Genomic DNA, 23,303 nt, shown 5'->3' on the forward strand with positions numbered 1-23,303 from the left:
TCCTGTCCATCCTGTCCGTTTGACTTGTAAGTGCTATTCATAAGTGAATGCATGGATATTGATGAACTTTACACAGTTGTAGAACAATACATGATAATAATGTTAATTTAGGAATAAAATACCAGTCCAGCATAATTATTAGAGGGAAGATAATCAAATTTGTGGTGTATGGGAATCCTTTTGTGAGTTCACTCAGAATTGTAGTTGTATTAATATGTTGTTTGGAAAATCATCTGAATTTGGTATACAAAAAATGATGGTCTGGCAAAAATGCCTTCCTGGCAGGCAACAGTGTTTGGCAGAAAAAAAATATTATCATCTATGTGTAGATGTAGCCATTTATTGTGTTTCAGGGCGTTGGGGTGACAGCCAATGTCAAGACGTATACAAAAAAGGTTTTATTTGCAAGAGAAAAAACGGCACAGATAGTTTTACAACAACCCCAGCCTCTACTATGCCTACAGTGAGAGGTGGATGTTTGGGAGGATTCGTCAGATCTACATTCAGTAAGAAATATATAGATTCTACCGTTGGCTCTTATGAAATTGATCCACATTAGTCAGTTCAATTTTGTGTCACTATGACTGAGTCAAAAAGCAAGACTTAGATATGTTGTTTCCGGAGGCGGTAGCAGCAATAATTTGTTAAAGTTGATAATTAGGTCAGTTTTAGGAGAACCACTAATTGTAAATCAATGATACTTGTTATGCTTTATTAGTATTGGCACATCTCATGTTCATGGAAATTATACCGTCCCGCTCCCTCAGTCATGGTCTATTGACTTTAAAACAATTGCTTAGTTTAACTGTTAGAGTTGGTGATAAGGTCAGTTTAAGGGAAACCACTTATGGTAGGTCAATGATATTTGGTAAGCAGTTGTATAAGTAAAGGTACATCTCATTCCCAAGGAGATTATTTGACACTGCTTTGTGCTTTCTCAATCATGGTGTATTAATTTTGAAACTTTTGCATAGTGAATATGTTAAAATTTGTGATTAGGTCAGTTGAAGAGGAACCAATTATGATAAGTCAATGATATTTTGTATTCAGTTGTATAAGCATCGGCACATCTCATTTCCATGAACATTAGTTGGCCCTTTCTCCTCAATGGTATATTGAATTTGAAACTTTTATGAATAATCTGGTTCAAGACTTTATATTCATTTCACAGATTCAATGAAATCAGAATTTTATGTTTCCAAGATTGGAAAAGGACATGATTTGGCAAGATTGTCGTCAAGAAAACTATTTCTTAAGGCAAAATAACAAAAATACCGAACGCCAAGGAAAATTCAAAACGGAAAGTCCCTTATCAAATGGCAAAATAAAAAGCACAAACACTTCAAACTAATGGAAAACAACTGTCATATTCCTGACTTGGTACAGGCATTTCCTTATGTAGAAAATGGTGGATAAAACTTAGTTGTATAGCTATGCCTCTCACTTGTACGACAGTCACATAAAATTCCCTTATATTAACAACAATGTGTGAACAAAACAAACAGACAATTATTAGGTAAAAATGTCAAAAATAGGGGTAGAGCAGTCAACATTGTGTTATTATATTAATCACTATAAAAACAAACAAATATTTCAACAAAGAAAAACAAAATGGCATATAGGTTGCACTTCTGTAAATATAGACAATGAAATTTTCCATAGGAACTCCTTTTACGGATAAAACTGTGACACAATTACTATGAAGTTTCGTAAAAAATATATCCTAGAATGAATACTTCATATGCACTACTATTTTTTTCAAAGATCAAAACATAGGACTGTGCGGCAAATTTTCAACATTTATATGACCTAAAATTCAAAGATTTTAAACTTATACTAAAATTCTGTACTACCCCTCCCTTCACTCTGGGTCTTCCTCAAAATTAAATTTTGTCGCTATCCATGTGTATTAATACTTGTAACATTCCCAAGTTATGTCTCTATGAGATGTAATATAGAGATCATATAAGGGAACCATATTTTATGAAGATTGAGAAAATCTTGGGCCTTAACTGTGATGACTCAGCATAAATTCCCAGTTTACAGTATGCATAGTTTAATTTAAGAACTGAATGCAAAGTTAATTCATAATATATGCATATTTGTAATTTAAATTATCAAGAAGTGCTTATATTTACTCTTTGCAGTCATTGAATTATGTAGATCCTTGATGAATATTGTTGTTGGGGTGTTTCTGTCCTGTCGAAAACCAATAAGTAAGCCGTAACACCTGAATGTGCTTTCTTGTGACTGCGGCATGAAAAAAAATACAAGCTAGAGATACAAAAATTCCTCAATAAAACTAACAATTGTGAGTTCTATCCTAAAAAGTGTACTAAATATGCAATATTTACAGAACCAGCAGAATTACTTATGTGACGCCCCAGTGGCAAACAACAGAAAATTCCCTAACCCCTGGGTCATAAAACAGATAATTAAACTGTAAAGGCTGTGATTTTATTATTATGAAAGTCTTTTGTATAGAAAACAATAACTGTGCTTTCAAGTTAGGCCAAAATACAGATTTTAGCAGTCAGTTCTATATAATTTTTAATGAATTCATATTGGTACCTGGTTACTTCATCATATGTATACAACTTTTGTAAATATGGCTTTGTTTAAGCACTTATAGTTCATATAATAGCTAAATTATGTTAGAGATGATACTATTGTGACAAGATTTCTAAACTGACCATTTGAGGCAGAAATTGGGAACTTGTATAGATAAATAGGCATACAGTAAGATGTGGACTGGAGACAGAGGCCGGATTGGATACTTTATATAATCTTGAATGTTGGAATGATTAACTACTAAACTTTGCACCTATAGTATTCTGGAATGCTTTCAATTTATTATAATTATCAGAATAGTTTCATACAGGTTCTAGACATTGCATGTCAGAAATCAAGCATATAGTGTAAGCTGGCAATAATCAAAGTCTTGTTTTCATATTCTTTAAAATTGATACAAGGGGGTATAAAGTGTACTGTAAAAGAAAAGTTAAGAGTACATGCAGGGATTATTTGAGGATATGATTCTAATAAATAAGTTTTGTGAGAACAAGTATTTTCCACGATTTCTCTATTTGAATAAATGTTAGTATAGACATAGCATATAAGCAAAAATGAAAGACAAGAATACAAAAAATGACCACAGCACAATAACACAATGGCGGGATGCCGAGTACCGAGCATCGCAAAAAGTATATTACCAAAAATGGACCTAAGATTAAAGGTAAATAATTTACTTTACAAAAAAAAATAAAAGAACCCAATAGCACGTAATTTAGATGATAACTTTATCTGTTTCACTTAACTCTATACATACAAATCATCTAAATAACTAAGAATGGTTTGTCTGTCCTTTATATGTTCAGCAAAGTTGGACAGAGGACAGACAGCAATATTGGATCTGTGCCAACTCAAACCTGTACCAACTTGTACCCTATTGATTTGTTCCAAAACCATATCATAACTTTAATAGAGCCAATTTTACTGCACTAGTTGCGCATTTTGAATATTAGAATCTCTACAGTGATGTTCGAGGTAAATATATGATCCACTCTTCTGAAATAATCTTCGTTTCCTTCCCATTTCCTTTTATCTTGATGTCTGCATGCTTTTCAACAAATTCTGTCTGGCCTCCGATAACGTTTTATATTTTACATAGATATTTTGTTTGAATACAACTAGTTCTCTTTCGGAATATACTGGATTACCTTAAAGTTTGTTTAGATGCAGAATCGAAAGAGATAAAGACGTGACAAACACGTCTTTAACACATTTCTTAAGTCTGTTTCAACATTGCTATGTTAAATTAAAACTACTGTCATCATCCTTTTTTTAAGCGAACTTGGCCCACAGGGCCAAGTAGGAGTTTTTATTACTAGGCGTCCACCGTCCGTTGCCATCGTACTTTTAATTTTTACAAAAAAGCTTCTCCTCTGAACTACTGGGCCGCAATTAATGAAGAAAATCTTACAGGTTCAAAAATGTTCAGAAGGATCGTATCTACTTTTTTCGTTTACATCAAAACTATCAGACTTCTTTTGGGAATTTTTGTCCTTAACTGACGAATTTTACCATTTTTTTTCAGTTTTACCACTATCTCGAAAATTATCAAAAGAAATGGAGAGTAACGTTATACGGAAACAATATCAGCAAGACAGGATCTACAAATAAGCCTTTTTTGAGTTATTGCTTCTTGTTTTGAAAACTATTATAGATAGATAGCCACATTTATTGGCAAAAATGATCAGCAAGACTAGAGCTACAAATAAGTCAACATAGCTGAAATCGTCAGCCGACTCCTTATTGGAGTTCTAACTCTTAAATGACGATTTTTACCAATATTTTACTTTTTTGCTTATTATCTGGAAAATTATAAAAGATATATAGACACTTTCAATAGCAAAAAATATCAGCAAGACAAGATGTACAAATTTGTCAAATTTTGCCGCAATCGTAAAAAGACTTTTTTTATGAGTGATTGCCCTTAATGACAACTTGTTTTACCTACTTTTGTGTTTGGAGCAGAAACTAAAGAAGATAGAGAGAAACTGTAAACAAAAAAACTTATAAGCAATACATAATCAATAGAAAGAGATTTTTGTCATGAATCCTATTTTAGTCCACTGTTGAAGATGCACATATATAGGTGAGCGACACAGGCTATTTAGACTCTAGTTTTGGCTTTTCTTTCTTTTCCCTTGTTTGGTATAAACTGCCAACTTTTCTTTTAATATGGAATACATCAGTAGACTTGCGTGTATCCAATATTAACCTTGCAGATGGATACTATGAAACTTCACATTTTATTATATTTTCAGGTAAATGAATTTATACTTTTTTGAAATTACGAAAATGGTTGAGATTAATGTGTCATGCAGTGTTCAATTTTTACAGATCTCAAAGGCAATAAATAGTTCCATTTTTTTTACCATCTGCAATACCATACCCAGCAATTGAGTTCAAGATATTTTTTTTACTTTGCCTCCGTTAGTAGCAGGTCGAAATATAAGGTCTGTCCGTTCGTCTGTCCAATATTAGGCCGACGTTTTATTCGTTGGGTAATGTTTGGTCACATCAACTTCAAACATAGTACACATGTTCATTATGATATGAACAGTGTAATATATATGTCAAATTAGGGTTTTGACCCATATTTCTGAGTTTACTGAACGTGAAAATGTGATAGTGCAACTTGGGCATGGTGTCCTGTGGATGTATATTCTTGTTTGTTGTTTTCGCTTCAAAACTGATCAAGTTAATAAAGAAATTGAGTTACAAATCATATTTAGATATCTTTTTTTTCGGTAATATATAATTCATGTTCAGTTAATTCTTTTTTCAATTTTATTATTTCTTTAATTGATTTTTATGGGGGGAGGACTGAAAACAAGGGAAACAATTGTAATTCTTCCACAATAGCTATTAAAGTCTTTTATTATACTTTACAACTATTGATACAATGTTGAAGAATTGTAGTTACAGAAGTTTTCAGATCTTGCAGACATATACTTCCTGTTGTCTGATACTTTGAATTATGTGTCTGTATGCTTAGTTAAACAACATGTGCAAGTTTGATTAGTATTGCAAAAGTATTTAAACCTTTAGAGCAAGGTTCCGAAATTTCCTACTTAACCCGTTAATTTTTTTGAAATCATGATATTATAGACCCAAATTTACTCTTTTGGGGTAAATTCTTTTATTTTGTCAGACAGATGTTTGACTGGGCTGCGATTGCAAATATATGGCTGATTATTCTCTAGAGCTTTTCATACTGGTTGAAATTTAAAAGCATAATAAACCAATTGTTTTCAATTGCACTGAATGTTTTCTTTGTCATTTTGTTCATATCTTTTCAGATAGTAAGTGTTATGGATTTTTTAAAACACAGAAAACTTGGAGCCAAGCAAAAGCAACTTGTGAAGCTCATGGAAAGACTTATAGTTTGGTCACTATACAGAGCAAATTAGAACAAAGTAAGTCTCAACATAATCAATATCATTTTCATGTAATATTTTTAGCTACGTTGCAGCAATGTCAAAATCGGTAGGTCAAATGTCCTAGGACAGTGTCTATAAATAGACTGACATTTTTGGATTTCCCAACAGTATTTCTTGCAACAGTATTTCTTGCACCATACAATATATCTTTGGTATACTTGTTCTGATAATGTTTTGAGGACACTCGGTTTAAAGTTCAGGTCATGGCAGAAATTTGGAGAGAAAAATTATTTAACGGTCATATTTTTTACAATATATCCAACCTTCATCAAACTTGAAAACGATCCTTGAAAAAACAAGATCCTATTTATGTTTGGGTAAGTAGGTCAAAAATTGAGATCATATAGCTTTTAAATAGACTGACATTTGGTAAATAATGCTTCCAGAAAGCATCTCTTTAGCCAATTATATTGCACTTGAGGGAGATAAAGACCCTTTCTCGGACGTTTAGCAAGCACCAATCAATCTTGATTTCGAGGTCATCAGAGCAATGGTCAAGGTTACAGCAGCAACAAAGGGCAGAAACATGTGTAAAATTTAATTTTTTGGATAATATCTTTTGAACCAAGATGCAATTATAACTAATATAAGTACTATAACAATGTGGGATTTTGTTTTCTGAAGAAAAAAAAACTTGATAAACAAGGTAAATCTAGTAAGAACTCAGCTCTACTTTTGCTTCAATGGTGATTCTGTAATTTGTTGTACATGGTGTGTGATTGGTTTAATTTCATGTGATCTTATGATTTTTTCTGTAAAAACAGTATGCCATAGAATAGATTTTATACGACCTTGCATCAGTGTAATATATGTTTGTAGTGTTTATAAGCAGTATGTTGTATGACAGCCTTGAGATGGTCTGGATAGGACTGACAGATCGACATCCCTACGTTAAGTATACTTGGGATGATGGTTCAGAAGTGTCATACACTAATTGGAACTCTTTAGAATCTGATAGAAATAATGTAAGTAAAATGTAAAAAAATTTTAATATGAAATGTGGAAAAACTTTAAGTGTGGAATAAGAATCTATTTGTATGAAATTCTAGTATGGAATAGTAACCTTTTTGTATGTAGTAAAAATGTTCTAGTGTAGAATGGGAATGTATTTGTATGACATAATAAAAAAATACTTAGTGTGAAATGCCAACCTGTTGGTATAAAATGAAAAAAAATTCTAGTGTGGAATGGGAATCTGTTAGTGTGAAAAAGTAACCTATTGATATATGGAATGAAATAAAAACGTCTAGTGTGGAATGTGAATGTATTGCTATGAAATGAAGAAAACTAGTTTAGAATTAGATCTGTTGTTACGAAATGAAAATGGTCTATTGTGAAAGCTAATATATGGATATGAAACAGAAATAATGTTCTAGTGTGGTATGGGAATTTATTGGTACAGAATGAACAACTACTGGTGTGATATAAGAATATGTCGCCTTAAAGAGAAAAATGTTCATATTTAGATTACTGATATAATAATGATTAAAAAATGTTGAAGAATTGTAGTTACAGAAGAATATGTAGGGTATGCATTAATGAAACTGCAACTTAAAAACACAAAAGACAGCTCAAGATATGTCCAGTTCAAATTGTGATTGTAAATCTGAAGCCTTATATGAGGAAAGTGTGTATCTGCAAGTTAAGATACCCTTTTAACAACACTTCATGGTTCCCTTCTTGGCCGATTGCAACTATTTGCCTCTATTCAACATGTTTGCATTTTCCAGTGCTGGTACATATTTCCGGTCTCTCATCCTTGTCTTACAAGTGACTTTTCATGTCCACCCAAAAGATTTATTTGGAATTTGTTACCTGAAAATTTATAATATAGTTGCCACTAGACATGAAACAAATAACAATTAATCAGGACATTTTCACTGTATCACAACTTATTCACACGTCTTGGAACCTAATAAAAATGAGAGATAAGTTATAAAAAGGATAGTAAAAAATCATATGTCGAAAATAAATTTGAAATAACCATGGCAAAAAAAAAAGAAAAGAAACAGAAACAGAAAACCAAAGGCTTAGTAACACAAACTTCACAAATATATCGGTGCGATAACTGCTAATTCATTGAGCAAAGAATGGTAAGTTTATCCCGCTGCACATTTGGCTCCTGTCCAGTTGCTCATGGATAATTCATACTCGGTGATAAGTCTCATCCTGGAGAGTCACAATCGAGGAAAAGAAAATGGTATTATATAAATGATCAAATGAATATATTATTGAAGAATAAAAAAATGATGCATTATTATTTTGAGGTTAAATATTAAAATCTTTATTCTCTCTAGTATTGGGCAATATAATCCACCTTGGAAAGTATTTAGTGTATGCAATTGTAAGCCTATCGTGTCTCATTGGTCAGAATCGGTAAATTGTTAAAAGAAATTAAAATGAAAGGATATCTTATATATACTTTTTTTTTTGTTTTGTAACGTTACACTTAGTTGAGAATTAATAAGGTCACCAATCTGATAGGGAAATGAATTTATATAATTTCTTTAAGTTCAAATATGTCTGAGTTGTCCGTTTATGATAAATGCTTTTCTACATTATTGATGATTATATAAATTGGGTTAATATCTTACTAAGTGCCCCAGTCAATCAACACAGGCACGTATACCCCAGTGCCCCACCCTGCTAAATCTGCTCCTTACGTGAATAAAGAAGTATTATAAAATCATAAGTTGTTGCGATGTTTTCATTATTGCGAATAATACGACTGGTTGAGTATCGCAATAATAAGAATAATATAATCGCAATAGTTATTCTGGCATGTGTGTCCATTCCTTAAAATTGCCATAATAAATGCACACAATAATATCTGAATTTACAGTAGGTTCGATAAGGCCACAATATGGTTCTTGGTTTTTATCTAAAGTTTCAAATAAATATCTGATGGCTATTATCACATTTAATAAATCATAGTTAAACAAATGACAAGATCATGAAGAGAGAAAATATGTCTTTTTTGAAAATTTGCGTACAAGGGTTCGTTTTGCATGTTTTATGACGTGACATTTAAGAAGTAAAATCATTTTCAATTTTCCAACGAATACAATGAAAACTTTGCTTCTAGTACATGAAACATATAGTGCATAGTCATACCTGTCAACCTCTGAAAAATGTCAGGTCATAACGCGTACACGCTTTTATGTGGTTGAATATTAGTATTTAGAGGTTTTATATATTCTATAACATATACAAATTTAATTTAAATAATAACAACTGTGAAGTATTTGCTGAAAATTTTTTAAAAGTTAATTTATGTTTTAATTTTAACTTCATTGTATCTGTTAAATATTAACTTTTCTTCAAACATCAATATAAAGCAATGCCCTCTAATTGTTTCATTCACACTATTTTTTATCAATGAATTTTATAAACCCTAACTATTAAAAGAAATCAGTTAACTCCTGGTATCTATGATGAGTCATTTATAGCTTATAAGCTCCAATACACAGGAGGAAGATAAAGAGAAAGGATAATTTACTGTGGTTTACATTCTGCGAAATTTATAGAGCACATGGAATTTAAGTGATGACAACATTAAATGATTCAAAATAGTTAAGCGACTTGTATCTCTCCAACAGATATGTGTTAAGAGGTTCAAATTGTTTTAAAATGATTTTAATCGGATAGCTGATATTTGCAAACGACAAAATAAATAAATCAGGATATTACATTGTATGTCAAGCTCAACACTTGTATGCAACAATTAACGAGATAATTAACGATTTGTTGTCTTCCAATAAGAGTAGTGTCAAAATTATGTTTTGATAGCTGTAAATGATTCGATTGATAGCAAATTATCGACCTTCCCGTTCAGGAAGAATTTCGAAATTTGCCGTTTTTCAGAGGGAAAATGTAGCATTTTAGACATTGGAGATATACAAATTTGGTTTCAAATTATAATATGTTGTTACTGATGACAAAATGGAGGTTAAGTTCAAAATTGACGATTTTCACTTTACCCGCTCAGGAGCTATGGTCCTTGATCATTTGGAAAATAGGCACTTTATGTCCTTTTCGTGCAATTATGCTTTAACATGCTGTTACTGATGACTAAATGGTGGTCAAGTTGGATAATTACGATTATTTTTTTGCCGTTCAGGATTTATGGTCCTTGATTGATTGAAAATAGGCATAGAATGTGACAGGTCAAAAAGCCTGAAAGCGCCTTTCAAATTATAGAAAACCTAGTTTGCTGTCAATTTGGCAGCTCATTTCTTGTTTATGTGTTGGCTAATTTATTTGCTGTCTTTTTATAGGAACTTTTGGTGATATATAAGTAAACATTTATACAAGAACATTGTGGCGAGTTTTTGTTGACTATTATATATTAGTGATATATTTGTTTACTTTTCTTGAAGAACATTTTTGTGATGTATTTGTTGACTTCTTTATCAGAACATTGTGGTGATAAATTTGTTGGCATTTGAATGATGATAACATTGTTGACTTCCGTATAGGAACAGTGTGTTAAAACATTTGTTGTCTTTTTTTATATAGAATCAGCATTTCTATAAGTGCTGACTTAAGTATACGAGCTTTATGTTCATATTTTTTTGTTGACTATTAAAATAGGAGCATTGTGTTGATATACTTATTGACCTTTGTTAAGGATGCATTCTTCTGATGTTTCAGTCTCGTTAAAATCTCGTTCGTGAATTATTTCCAAAACATATGATACAAGTGGAAAATATCTTTGAATTTAAAAAGTATTATAATCAAACTAAACTAGGTGAAAAAATTATGTACTTACAAGTAGTTTTTGAGTAATGAAATTTTCAATTTTTATGAGCAATCCAGTCAGTGTCATCAGCCAAAATGTTGAGAAAACGGGTGAAGTGTACAAAGAAATGATTTTACCAAAAATATGTACATCCCATATCATTTTTTTCTTTTCAAAATTCTTAGATATGTATTTTTTTAATCATTCATAACAAAGAAATTGATATAATATGCTTTTTGTTTGAAAAAAAAGAAGAGAAAAATCCCAAATTTACAAAATTTACAGCATGATCAACTTGACATCAAGAAGCAACAAAATTTTATAAAACTTTCTTATATTAATACCTACCTATAGATTTTTTAAGTTAAATTTATTCAAAATAGTCCACAGTGAAGTATGAAAAAAAGTTAAATGGTAAAACTGTGATTTTTTTCATGGTAATAGCCCAAAAATGGGTAAAAATTGATTAAAAATTGGAAATAATAAAAATGGGGTACTTTCAAATGGCCGTAGCAAAAAAAAATAAGTGCAGCACCTTATGATTTTTTTCTTCATCAATTATTTTCTTAGTCATATAAACCCAAAAATAAGGTTTAGAAAAAAAGTTTAATTCTAGAAATGTTTGGCTCCTCAGAGGTTTACATCTTTAAGGAGCATTGTGTCGATTTATTTCTTGACCTATGTGAAGGAGCATTGTGTTGTTTTTTTTATGACTTCTGTACAGGAGCATTGTGTTGATATATATGATGACTTTTGTACAGGAGCATTGCGTTGATATATTTGATGACTTCTGTACAGGTGCATTGTGTTGATATATTTGATGACTTCTGTACAGGATCACTGTGTTGATATATTTAATGACTTCACTTCAGGAGCATTGTGTTGATGTATTCTTTTGTCTATTTTAAAGGAGAATATATTTGTTGACTTTTGTTAAGGAGTATTGTGTTGATATTTTTACAGTGGTTTCATATATTTGTTGACTTCTGTATAGGAGCATTGTATTTGTCAATTTTTGTATAGGATCCTTGGGTTGATCTTTTTGTTGACTTCCGTATAGGAATAGTACATGTATGTTCATATATTTGTTGACTTTTATGTAGGAACGGTGTGTTGATATATTTGTTGTCTTTTGTTTAAAGAATCTGAAGTGTTGATATATTTGTTGTCTTTTGTTTAAAGAATCTGAAGAGTTGACTTTTGTATAGGAGCCTTGCGTTGATATATTTGTTTGTCTATTGTAAAGGATCATTGTGTTGATATATTTATTTACTTTATTTAGCTATTTAAAGGATCATTGAGTTGAAATATTTATTGAATATGGTGAAGGATCATTGTGTTGATATATTTATTGACTATGGTATAGGATCATTGTGCTGATATATTTATTGATTATTGTAAAGGAGCATTGTGTTGATATATTTGTTGACTTTTGTTTAGGTTTGTGTTGATATATTTGTTTACTTTTGTATAGGGCGATTGTGTTGATATTTTTGTGAACAACGAGAACTTTGGACAATGGAAAAAAGAGAGATGCAGTTCAACTTTGTATTTTATCTGTCAGGGGTTACAGAGTAAGTTTTGCTTCAGACAAAGTATTAATAGTTCTTTTGTTAAATTAATATAATGTCATTTTTTTTTAATTTGTCAGCTGTATTTTATTTTTACTGATATAACAGAGAATATTGATGTTCCATATTTGTTGTGCTCTTTAAAAAAATTCTTGAGCATAAACACGTGGTTTGCGGATGGTTACTCAATTATCATTTGCCTGATTAGAATGAAACATACAGATGGAAGATATAGTGAAGGAAAAGGAGTCTATCGATCTTAAGTTCAACGGTCAAAATCACTGTTATTAAGACAGATTTGTTTGGTAAAAGGTTTCTGGCTTGTAGCATGAATTTCCTTGCTTGATTGGAATAAAACATATAAAGATGGATAATATTAGCACAAAAAACCTATTTTTGTTTAAGGTAAAAGTCAAAGGTTACTGCTACTAAAAATAGAACAAAATGTACCGATGGTTTCTGAATGATAGCTTGATTTTCCCTTTCCTGATTCCAATGAACCTTATATATATGGAAGTTATAGAAAAGAGGAAGTTTTTTGGGTCAACAGGTCATAGGTAAAGGTCACTATTACTAAATACAGACATTTTTGTAAGTCAAATGGTATCCCACTATAAATTATAACACATGTATACAGATAAAATTTTGTCAATAATACTCCATGTGTATTCGATCCTCAAAACAAACTAGTATTTTTAACTCTTGCAATAAAATTGTTTTCACTCAATAACTGTGCAGATGAGGGAGTATCAGTTTGCAGTGATAGTCACTTTCGTTTTTATTTAGGATTGCCGGAATCCTTGGTGGATTCATGATTGATTGATGAAATTTTGATTTCAGATGGAAAATATAACATACATGATACATGTAAAAAGTAAAACAACAAAAATACCGAACTCCAAGGAAAATTCAAAACGGAAGTCCCTTAACAATTGGCAAAGTCAAAAGCTCAAACACACCACTGACGTTCGCCAGGAAAACTGGCAATCCTATTTTCGTTGGTGTAAGAAGCCGGGATGCCCAGTGAGAACCACTGGCCTTCGCCAGGAAAACTGGCAATCGTAGTCTATAAAGATTGGTAGTCGAATGCACCTGCCACGTGCACGGTTCAAACTATTTAGTGTAGACATGCTAGCGATGCAGATGATGAACTTCTATGACCACTCGGACAACGAGGCCCTGCAGTGAAATAGGACGAACACATAGTATTGAAACTATTTATTCATATATCCATCTTCTCTGGCACTAAACAGGTTAAGTTTTTTTTCTTTTGATGTCTACTACCAACAAAAAGTGATGTCCCTGGGAAATATATCAACAAAATTATTTATTAATGAATAAAAAATTTAGTTTGATGTGACCATAATAGAAAAACAAAGGAAATGGGGTATCCATCCATGACAGAAAATCTGTAGATGCACAGCAAAATACACACAAAAAACAAATCACAGCGCTTTTATTGCTGTTCGTCATCTGAAAGTCACAGTAATGCCATTCACACGAAGCAAAAAAAAAATCCTCATATCATGCAAGTTTAAGACGGCCCCTAGCACCGGCTTGCCCGGAATTCTTTGCAAAATGATTCGGATAGACTTTGTAAGATGTAACACCACCAAATAGGGCCAGGTCAGAAAAGAACATACTGGAAAGTAGTACATATTTAAAACAAACTAGTTTCTACGCATAGGTGTAAATATCAAACTTTGTAGAATTTATTTTAGTAATTGGTGTATCAAATGAAAGGTGAAGGACTTGTGATCCTTGTAAAAAACATACTGACTGATGATTTTGAATAATACAAAAATGAATGAATGAAATCTAAAATTGAGGGCATATACTGCCTGTTTCTCAGATATGAAGTACCTGGTTTGGTGTATCCAAAGTTCCGGTAACCAGTACGGTATGATGTGTAAATAACGGTATATTGATCCCGGACCCCCATAAATGTTTAGAAGTGAAAAAGTTAACGTCGATAGGAATGATTGCCTAGAATAAGTGGTGTGCGTCTACTTAAATTTTAATTCACAAACTAGCCTAATATTGAGAGAATGATGTGGCACACATAAGAGAATAAATACACAATAACATTAAAAATACAAAAGAGCATACACCTCAAGCACGGGAACACTTTCTACGGCGTCCACACAGCACGAGAGACAAACTCCTTTAATATAATAGAAAAACAAAGAATATATATAGAGCCTTTAAATTTTGCAAAATACTTAAAACCACATGATATAAGTAAATTTCCAGGAGAACTGCCATTGGAATTCAGGAATATTTCCAATTAAATTTTGCTAATAATTTAGTGATTTTAAAAAATCTAAGAGGAGAATATTAGACAAAATATTCTAAACTGAATAGAATTCAGGCAAAATATTCTAAGCAGAATAGACTTTTAGACCATTTTTATTAGAATAGAATTTTAGCATAAACGTGATTTCCAAGACATTCTGAAGACATGAATCTCTTGTAATTTCTATTGCAGATCCATTTCTCCCTATAGATACTTCTGAATCTGTGTACTGTCCACTAGGATATAAAAAATATGATCAAATGTGTTATAAATTATTTGAAGCAACTAATGATTGGAATACTTCGTTGTCAAGATGTCAAGAAGACGGAGGCAGCTTAGCATCTATACTCAATTTTCAAGAGAAAAGTTTTGTTAGTTATCTCACGTATAACAAGTCATCATTACCATTTTGGATCGGCCTCAACAATATGAATTCTAAGGTTAGTTATAAAGTAAATTGGATGAATGTTTTGTATGCTCAAATCAATAATAGTGAAATATTAATTTTGGACAGGCTAAAAATGATGTTTGGTTTTTTTTTTTTATGAACTTTCGCATCAAAATTTAACAAGTAACTACTGTTAATTCAGAAATTTGTTTGTGCATTTGTAATTGTGATTTTTTAACAAAAATGAAAATGTATTATTCGAGATTTCAAGAAATGGTTCAAACAAATAATGCTATGAAAATTTAGAACGATTTTTTTTTTGTTTTTTGCTAAATCTTTCACGTAGCGAAATACCAATATTAAAATAAATTTCTGAATTTACAGTATCTTTGCTTATAAGGGAGCTGGTGTTTAGTTTTATTTTCCATCTGTCTTTTGTCACACTTAAAAGATTAAAAGAATCTATAGTAGTTTGTAAATCTATGTTATTTTCAGTGCATTATTTTTTGTTGATTGAATAAACGTAACTATAATTCCAATTCATTTTCAGGATGGTATAACTTATAAATGGAGTAATGGTTGGCCTGTAATGTACACTGATTGGAATTCAGATTATTTGCCAAGTAAGCCTTGTATAGCTGTCGGAGAAGATTTTTGGACAGATAAAGATTGTGATACCAAACTTCCAGCTTTATGTCAGATCAATAAAAGTAAGTAAGTCAGTGCAAATTGGTCAGTGTAAGCACAAAATACAAAGTTAACGTATGTATTAATAATATTAGAAAATTATGTTTTGATTTGAATTAAAAGAAATATTAGCTTTATATCGGCAGATGTCTTCCAAATCAACAAACAATTATCAAAACAGACAGCAGAGTTCAATGTCTTCAATACAAGGCAGGCTTTAATTTGTTTCAATTCTTTCATGGTTAATAAAATCAGTAGAAATAACTAAAAATATAACACCAACTTTAGAAATTCCCAATCGACAGAAAGCATGTACGTTTGACAAGTTTAACTTAAAAAACATAATCATGTTATATTTTATAGATGTGCTGTGGAAAATAAGACTTTATTTGGCATTTTCTTTCTTTTCAAATATTTATTATATTAAGGTTTCATAGATGTCCAGGGTCATTTTACCTGAATTAACTTTATTTCACTGTTTAAAAAAAAATGTTTAATTATTCCAGCCTATAAGTCATGTAAACCTCTTATGTCTTTAAGTAGGTGTTATTTCTCACATCTGGATTTGAACGGCAAGATACATTTTCATATTTCGGCCTTGTACTGTACGCTTAAATGATCCCTGAAATGTTTTATTATTCCAGCCTGTAAGTCCAATAATCCTTTTATGTCTTTAAGTAGGTGTTATTTCTCACATCTGGATTTGAAGGGCAAGATACAACTTCATATTTTGGCCTTGTGCATTCGCATAAATGGTCACTGAAATATTTAAGAAGGGTAAGTTTCCTAGTTCTTAAATACGAATACTGTGAATATTTCCCAACATCCCAAAGCTAATTCTTTATGTTTTGTCTAAGAACATTGCAGGATAAATGAATTTAAATGACAAAATAGGGAAAAAAGTGTTTTTTTTTTTCTATTCAGAATCACTACCAAAAGAAGCAGATCAGAACACTTGCCAGAAAGGTGGTTATGTATTTGGTGACAAATGCTATTATCCAATTCTACATAATCCATTGACATGGATCAAAGCAAAGAAAGAATGTGATAAAAAAGGTTTAACATTGACTAGCATACAAAGCCTTGATCAAATAGATTATTTGATTAACTTGATCCAAAAACTGGCTGGAAGCAGACTGAAAGTTTGGATTGGATTAAGCAAACTGAATAGATATTCTTATTGTAAGTCTATGTCAAGTTTGTTAGTCAACAAAAGAGAGAGTATAATTTTGGGCAGAAAGTGAAAAATGTATCACTATGTTCTCCAATTTGCAACAGTATAAGTTGAAGTTATGAAATTCCTTAAAATGTACTGTTTGACATTAAACAACCACTGATGGCAAATAGATATGTAGCATGTTTAACAAAAAGATTTGATATATGTCTATGCTACCCCTTTAAACTCTTATCAATAGACTAATAAATGGAAAATAAAAGAACATACAAGGATGTGTTTTATTCATACTTTGTTGGGTAAATCTTAATTTGAGCGACACTTCTTCTGTATACAATTTAAGAATTTTATAACGTTCTAGGAAATAGCTCTATGTTTTGCAAGGAACTGTGATTATTTTCACTAAAATGTATGATATCATTTTGATGACATCACAATAGCATTATATACTCTAACCATAATTGATATTTGCATTCTCTTAAAATTGAAGACCTGTTGGTGACCTTCTGCTGTTGTCTGTTCTATGGTCGGGTTGTTGTCTCTTTGACACATTCCCCATTTCCATTCTCAATTTTATCTTAAAATCTGTACTCAGACTTTTTAAAAAAGTGACTACCGAAAGTAATGATATTTTTTACCTGAAGTATGTTGATAGTTGATATATCTGTTTTCATATGTCGTCTTATAATTTGCATCATTAATATTTTTAGCTTGGTCTTGGGTAGAATCATTTCAAAAGACATTTGAAAACTGGAACAGTGGGGAGCCTTCAGCATCACGGCGTAGTACGGAAGAGGAATGTGTGGAAATGAGACCAGATGGGACATGGAATGATATCAATTGTCAGAATTATGAAAGACCATTTATTTGTAGTGGTCAAACAGGTTTGTATACTACCTTAGTGAAGCTCTGATATCAAAATTACAGAAATTTAAGATATTTTTTTGTCATAATCATTCCAAACCATGAAAACCACGTATTTTGTTTGCCATGACATGACCTTTTCAGTGCATCTAAGGGTTTGGCCCTGGGTTTCATGTTCAAACTCCTTCATATAATAAATTGTTAAATATCTTAAAAATGGTTCAGATACCAATATATAATCCATATTTTAATACTTGATTGCCACAATCAGACCTTTCTTGTGCTTCGAGGAGAATATACCATGCCCAACTCATATAAAATGTTGAATATCTTCAAAACTGTTCAGATCCTCAACCTCTCAACTACTAGTAAATATTAATTGTCATGACCACATCTTTACAGTGCACCATATGTGTTGACCTTGGGGTCATGCCCCACTCTCCTTTACTGTAAATTGTTAAATGTATTAAAAAGTTTGTAAATACCAACCTAAACCATATGTGTTCTGAATTACCATGTTAATACCTTTTTCGTGCACCATAAAAACAATCCATGACTAGGGACTGGTGGTCATGACCCCACACCCTCATATCACAAATTGTTACAAATGTTGAAAACAATGAAGTTTCAACCCCAGTAATATAAAGAAAAGAAGATCTGGTATGATTGCCAATGAGGCCATATATATTGTTAATCGTTATGACAATACCTTTACAGTACTACAATGTGTTTGTCGTGCATTTTTTTTTTCTGAAGTGACTCCTATAGAAGAAGGGGAGACATTAGGTCCACAAAAACCGTTCCACCTAGTTTATAATATATATGAATTTGCTTATATACAATTGTTTACAGCATATCAAAAGATTGCATAGTAGAGCTTGAAAGTGCAGAAGTATTTAATTTGCATCTACAAGGGATAATATTTATCAATATTTCTAGCAATTACCCTTTTACTGTTTGGCAATATTTTCACACAATATTAGACTGGTGTAAACATTGGCATTTTGAAGTGATATTGCACTTTTTCAATGCACAGGAAAATTGCACTCTTAATGTTTGTTTCGCCTGCGACGAAAGTTGCGGAAAGCGAGACATATGAATTGCTTTTCCGGCTACGGCTACGGCGACGGCAACTACGACGATGATGACGGCGTCAACAGTTGTTAAGTTTTCTGCTTAAGTTAGTTTGATTGTATCTACTTGTGACAGATCAATGATATTTTGTATAAAGTTGCATTACTATCAGTACATTTCAGTTTAAGGACTATTTTGAGGCACTGCCTTCTAGGACATGGTCCAGTGACTTTAAATGAATTAGCAATTTTCAATGTAAAGTTTTCTGCTTAAGTTAGTTTGATAGGATCTTCTTGTCAAAGATCAATGATATTTTGTACGAGGTCATATTACTATCATTAATTTTCAGTTTGACAACTATTGTGAGGCCCTGTCCCCCCTAGAACATGGTCCATTGACTTTGAATTGATTAGCAATTTTCAATGTTAAGTTTTCTGCTAAGTTAGTTTGATACGATCTACTTGTGGTAGATCAATGATTTTTTGTATGAAGTTAAATTACTATCAGTTCATATCAGTTTGGTGACTATTTCGAGGCCATGCCCCCTAAGTCATGGTCCAGCCACTTTCAATGAATAAGCAATTTTTAATGTTAAATTTTCTGCTTAAGTCAGTTTGACAGGAAATTCTTGTGATAGATCAATGATATTTTCTATAAAAATGCATTACGTGCGTCTGGCGCAATTACACAATTTCAATCCTGGTATCTATGATGAGTTTATTTACAACCACTCGGTCGATGCCACTGCTGGTGGAGTTTTTATTCTCCGATGGTATCACCAGCCCAGTAGTCAGCACTTCTGTGTTGACATGAATTATCATTGATATGGTCATAATTATAAATTAACTGTTTACAAAACTTTAAATTGTTGAAATACTAATGCTTTTCTACCTCAGGAATAAATTACATTAGCTGTATTTGGCAAAAATTTTATGAATTTTTGGTCCTCATTGCTCTTCAACTTCGTACTTTATTTGGCCTTTTTAACTTTTTTTGAATCGAGCGTCACTGATGAGTCTTTTGTAGACGAAACGCGCGTCTGGCGCAATTACAAAATTGCAATCCTGGTATCTATGATGAGTTTATTTACAACCACTGGGTCGATGCCACTGCTGGTGGAGTTTTTATTCCCCGAGGGTATCACCAGCCCAGTAGTTAGCACTTCTGTGTTGACATGAATTATCATTGATATGGTCATAATTATAAATTAACTGTTTACAAAACTTTAAATTTTTGAAATACTAAGGATTTTATACCTCAGGAATAGATTACCTTAACTATATTTGGCAAAACTTTTCGGAATTTTTGGTCCTCAATGCTCTTCAACTTCGTACTTTATTTTGCCTTTTTAACTTTTTTTTTTATTTGAGCGTCACTGATGAGTCTTTTGTAGACGAAACGCGCGTCTGGCGCAATTACAAAATTTCAATCCTGGTATCTATTATGAGTTTATTTACAACCACTGGGTCGATGCCACTGCTAGTGGAGTTTTTTTCCCCGAGGGTATCAACAGCCCAGTAGTCAGCACTTCTGTGCTGACATGAATTATCATTGATATGGTCATAATTATATATTAACTGTTTACAAAACTTTAAATTTTTTGAAATACTTAGGCTTTTCTACCTCAGGAATAGTTTACCTAAGATGTATTTGGCAAAATTTTTAGGAATTTTTGGTCCTCAATGCTCTTCAACTTCGTACTTTATTTGGCCTTTTTACTTTTATTGATTCGAGCGTCACTGATACGTCTTTTGAAGACGAAACGCGCGTCTGGCGCAATTACAAAATTTCAATCCTGGTATCTATGATGAGTTTATTTACTACCAGTACATATCAGTTTGACGACTATTTTGAGACCCTGTCCCCTAGGTCATGGTCAATTGAATAAATGAGCAATTTTTAGTGTTAAGTGTTCTGCTTAAGTTAGTTTGATATGATCTACTTGTGGTAGATCAATGATATTTTGTATGAAGTTGCATTAATTACTATCAGAACATATGAGTTTGGTGACTATTTCGAGGCCCTGCCCACTAAGTCTTGGACCAGCCACTTTCAATTAATAAGCAATGTTTGATGTTAAGTTTTCTGCTTAACTCAGTTTTACCTGAAATATTGTGATAGATCAATGATGTTTTCTATAAAGTTACATTACTACCAGTTCATATCAGTTTGACGACTATTTTGAGGCCCTGCCCCCTAAGTCATGGCCCAGTGTCTTTGAATTAATTAGCAATTTTCATTGTTAAGTTTTCTGCTTAAGTTAGTTTGATAGGATTTACTTGTGATAGATCAATGATGTTTTGTATAAAGTTGCATTACTATCAGTACATATCAGTTTGACGTCTATTTTGATGCCCTGCCCCTAGGACATGGTCCAGTGACTTTGAATTAATTAGCAATTTTCAATGTTAAGTTTTCTGCCCAAGTTACATTGATAGGAACTGCTTACAATAGACAACAATATTTTCTATAAAGTTACGTTGCTGTCAGTACATATCAGTTTGTCGACTATTTTCATGCCCTGACAACTAGATCATGCTCCAGCGACTGAACTAATAAGCAATGTTGCTGTCTTTCAGATGGTCTTTTTTCTGAATATTATGCCGACAGGCGAGACATATCTCTGTGTAAACAGTTTATTGTCATGTTCTACAAGAAATGTTACATTGCATATATTCTACCTCATGTGCAGCAGTAAAATTTTGTTTGTTTGAATTAAATCGCTAACATAGTTGTCCAAAAAATGAGATAGAAATTCTTCAAAATAAAGCTAATCTCATGAATGAATATTTTGGAGATATATTTCTTATTTTAAGTCTGCTGAATGTTATAAGAATATAACAAAAAAGGGCCTACTGTTGATTCATCATTATTCATGGGTTAGCAATTTTCCGGGTTTTTGGGATAAAGGTATACCTCGAATTTAAATGTACAATGAAGTACAAATTTTCTATAGGCTTTGGCAAAACCATGAAATCAAATATCCACGAAAATACACATTTCTCTCAATCCACGAAAACTTGTACCCACGAAATAAATGAATCCACAGAAATCTAGGATTTTGGGGAGGAAAGTGACTTCTAGGACAGAGAGGAGAGAAGTGGTTTCAATTACTCTTTGGGTTGTATTGTGTTGTATGTGTTATTCTATGATATATTTCAATACTTGTCGACATTTTGGGAAAACCTTATGAAAGGATCAGTTGTCAAAGACACGGTGTCAGTTGTAACTCAAGGTTGTCATAATTGTCAGCCTAGACAACTGACAATCATGTTGTTAACGAGGTAACAGTTAACTATTTTTTCATAAAAGCTGTTTGATTGTATCACAAACGAACACATTGGTTGAGGGAAAACAAGTCACCAATTGACTTATCTGACAGCTTTTCCTTACTTTTTTTATTTGGAATTCGAAATTGTGATTTTTTCCGCAAATTTAAATGTACAACGAAGTACACATTTTTCATAGTTTGGTATGCAGACTTTGGCAGAACCATGAAATCACATATACACGATAATGGGTACCCACGAAAATAAATGAATTTACAGTATATGAAACAGTACAGCATTGCATGTTTGTTAAGTATAAATAACACTGAATATGTTTCACGTTTTGTTTACCAATCTCTGAAACATCATAATTGCATTGAGTGAAAAAAAGTCTTTCTTCTCATAGGTCTAAAGTGTAGAATGAATCTGATAGGAGCCAATTATAGAGGAAATATTAGTCAAACCAAATCAGGTCGTCTATGTCAGGCTTGGTCATCTCAAACCCCTCAAAAACATAGATTTAGTGAGACACTGTCTGACCAGAAGAACTATTGTCGTAATCCAGATAATGAGCCGTATGGTCCATGGTGCTATACAACTGATGTAAACAAAAGATGGGAGTATTGTGATACACCATATTGTGGTATGTAGCACTTGGAATTTTTATTTCACTTTACAAAAATTCATACCATTAACAAAATCAGACATTGATAATAAATAATTAGTATCGGACTTTGTTCAAGAAAAAATTGTACAGGCTTATAAACAAAATTTCAGATGCAATGATATCAACATGAGCTTGACAAATGTAGGTTCGATATACCGGAATATGGCCATTATCATTTCAAACTAGTATTTAATGGGTTTTATTAAACTGATTCACAGTTCAAGCAATGTAAAAAAAAAAAGAAAATATGTCTTATTTTACACACAAAAAATTAACATAATTTGCTTGAATATTTTACCGGTAGTTTGTCAAAACCCTGTGAGTTCTTTGTTTACATTGCCTAAACTTGGGTTTTTTTCCACCAAATTTACTGTTTTTGGCCAATTTGGTGTTTGAGAGGAAATAATAACAAAATTGTTTTATTTCACTTCTTGCATGTTTATTCATGAAATTGAAACACTTTGCATTTTGAAAAATGAGGACTTGATATTGGGGTCCACATAAGGCCCACACAGCCCCTACTCCTTTAAAATAGATAAAAGAATAAAAGAAGCCGATATTACG

General features: G+C 32.0%; 1 protein-coding gene and 1 long non-coding RNA gene across 2 annotated transcripts in view; both read left to right on the forward strand.

Moving 5' to 3' along the window:
* Positions 1–358: 358 nt before the first annotated feature.
* Positions 359–6,885, forward strand: LOC127702434 (uncharacterized). The gene is made up of 3 exons (XR_007982427.1): positions 359–506; positions 5,868–5,984; positions 6,828–6,885. It is a non-coding gene; the product is annotated as an uncharacterized LOC127702434 (long non-coding RNA).
* Positions 6,886–12,069: 5,184 nt separating this feature from the next.
* The window catches only part of LOC127702026 (C-type mannose receptor 2-like), a gene marked incomplete at its 3' end in the record, with an annotated part of 103,516 nt that continues 92,282 nt past the window's right edge, over positions 12,070–23,303 (forward strand). Inside the window, exons 1-6 of the mRNA XM_052206001.1 lie at positions 12,070–12,109; positions 14,809–15,056; positions 15,555–15,714; positions 16,616–16,873; positions 17,576–17,749; positions 22,479–22,715. Coding sequence (XP_052061961.1) covers positions 12,070–12,109; positions 14,809–15,056; positions 15,555–15,714; positions 16,616–16,873; positions 17,576–17,749; positions 22,479–22,715 — 1,117 coding nt within the window. The remainder of the gene's footprint in view (positions 12,110–14,808; positions 15,057–15,554; positions 15,715–16,615; positions 16,874–17,575; positions 17,750–22,478; positions 22,716–23,303) is intronic.

The sequence above is a fragment of the Mytilus californianus genome, unplaced genomic scaffold (assembly GCF_021869535.1).
Source record: "Mytilus californianus isolate M0D057914Y unplaced genomic scaffold, xbMytCali1.0.p SCAF_5, whole genome shotgun sequence".
Taxonomy (NCBI): domain Eukaryota; kingdom Metazoa; phylum Mollusca; class Bivalvia; order Mytilida; family Mytilidae; genus Mytilus; species Mytilus californianus.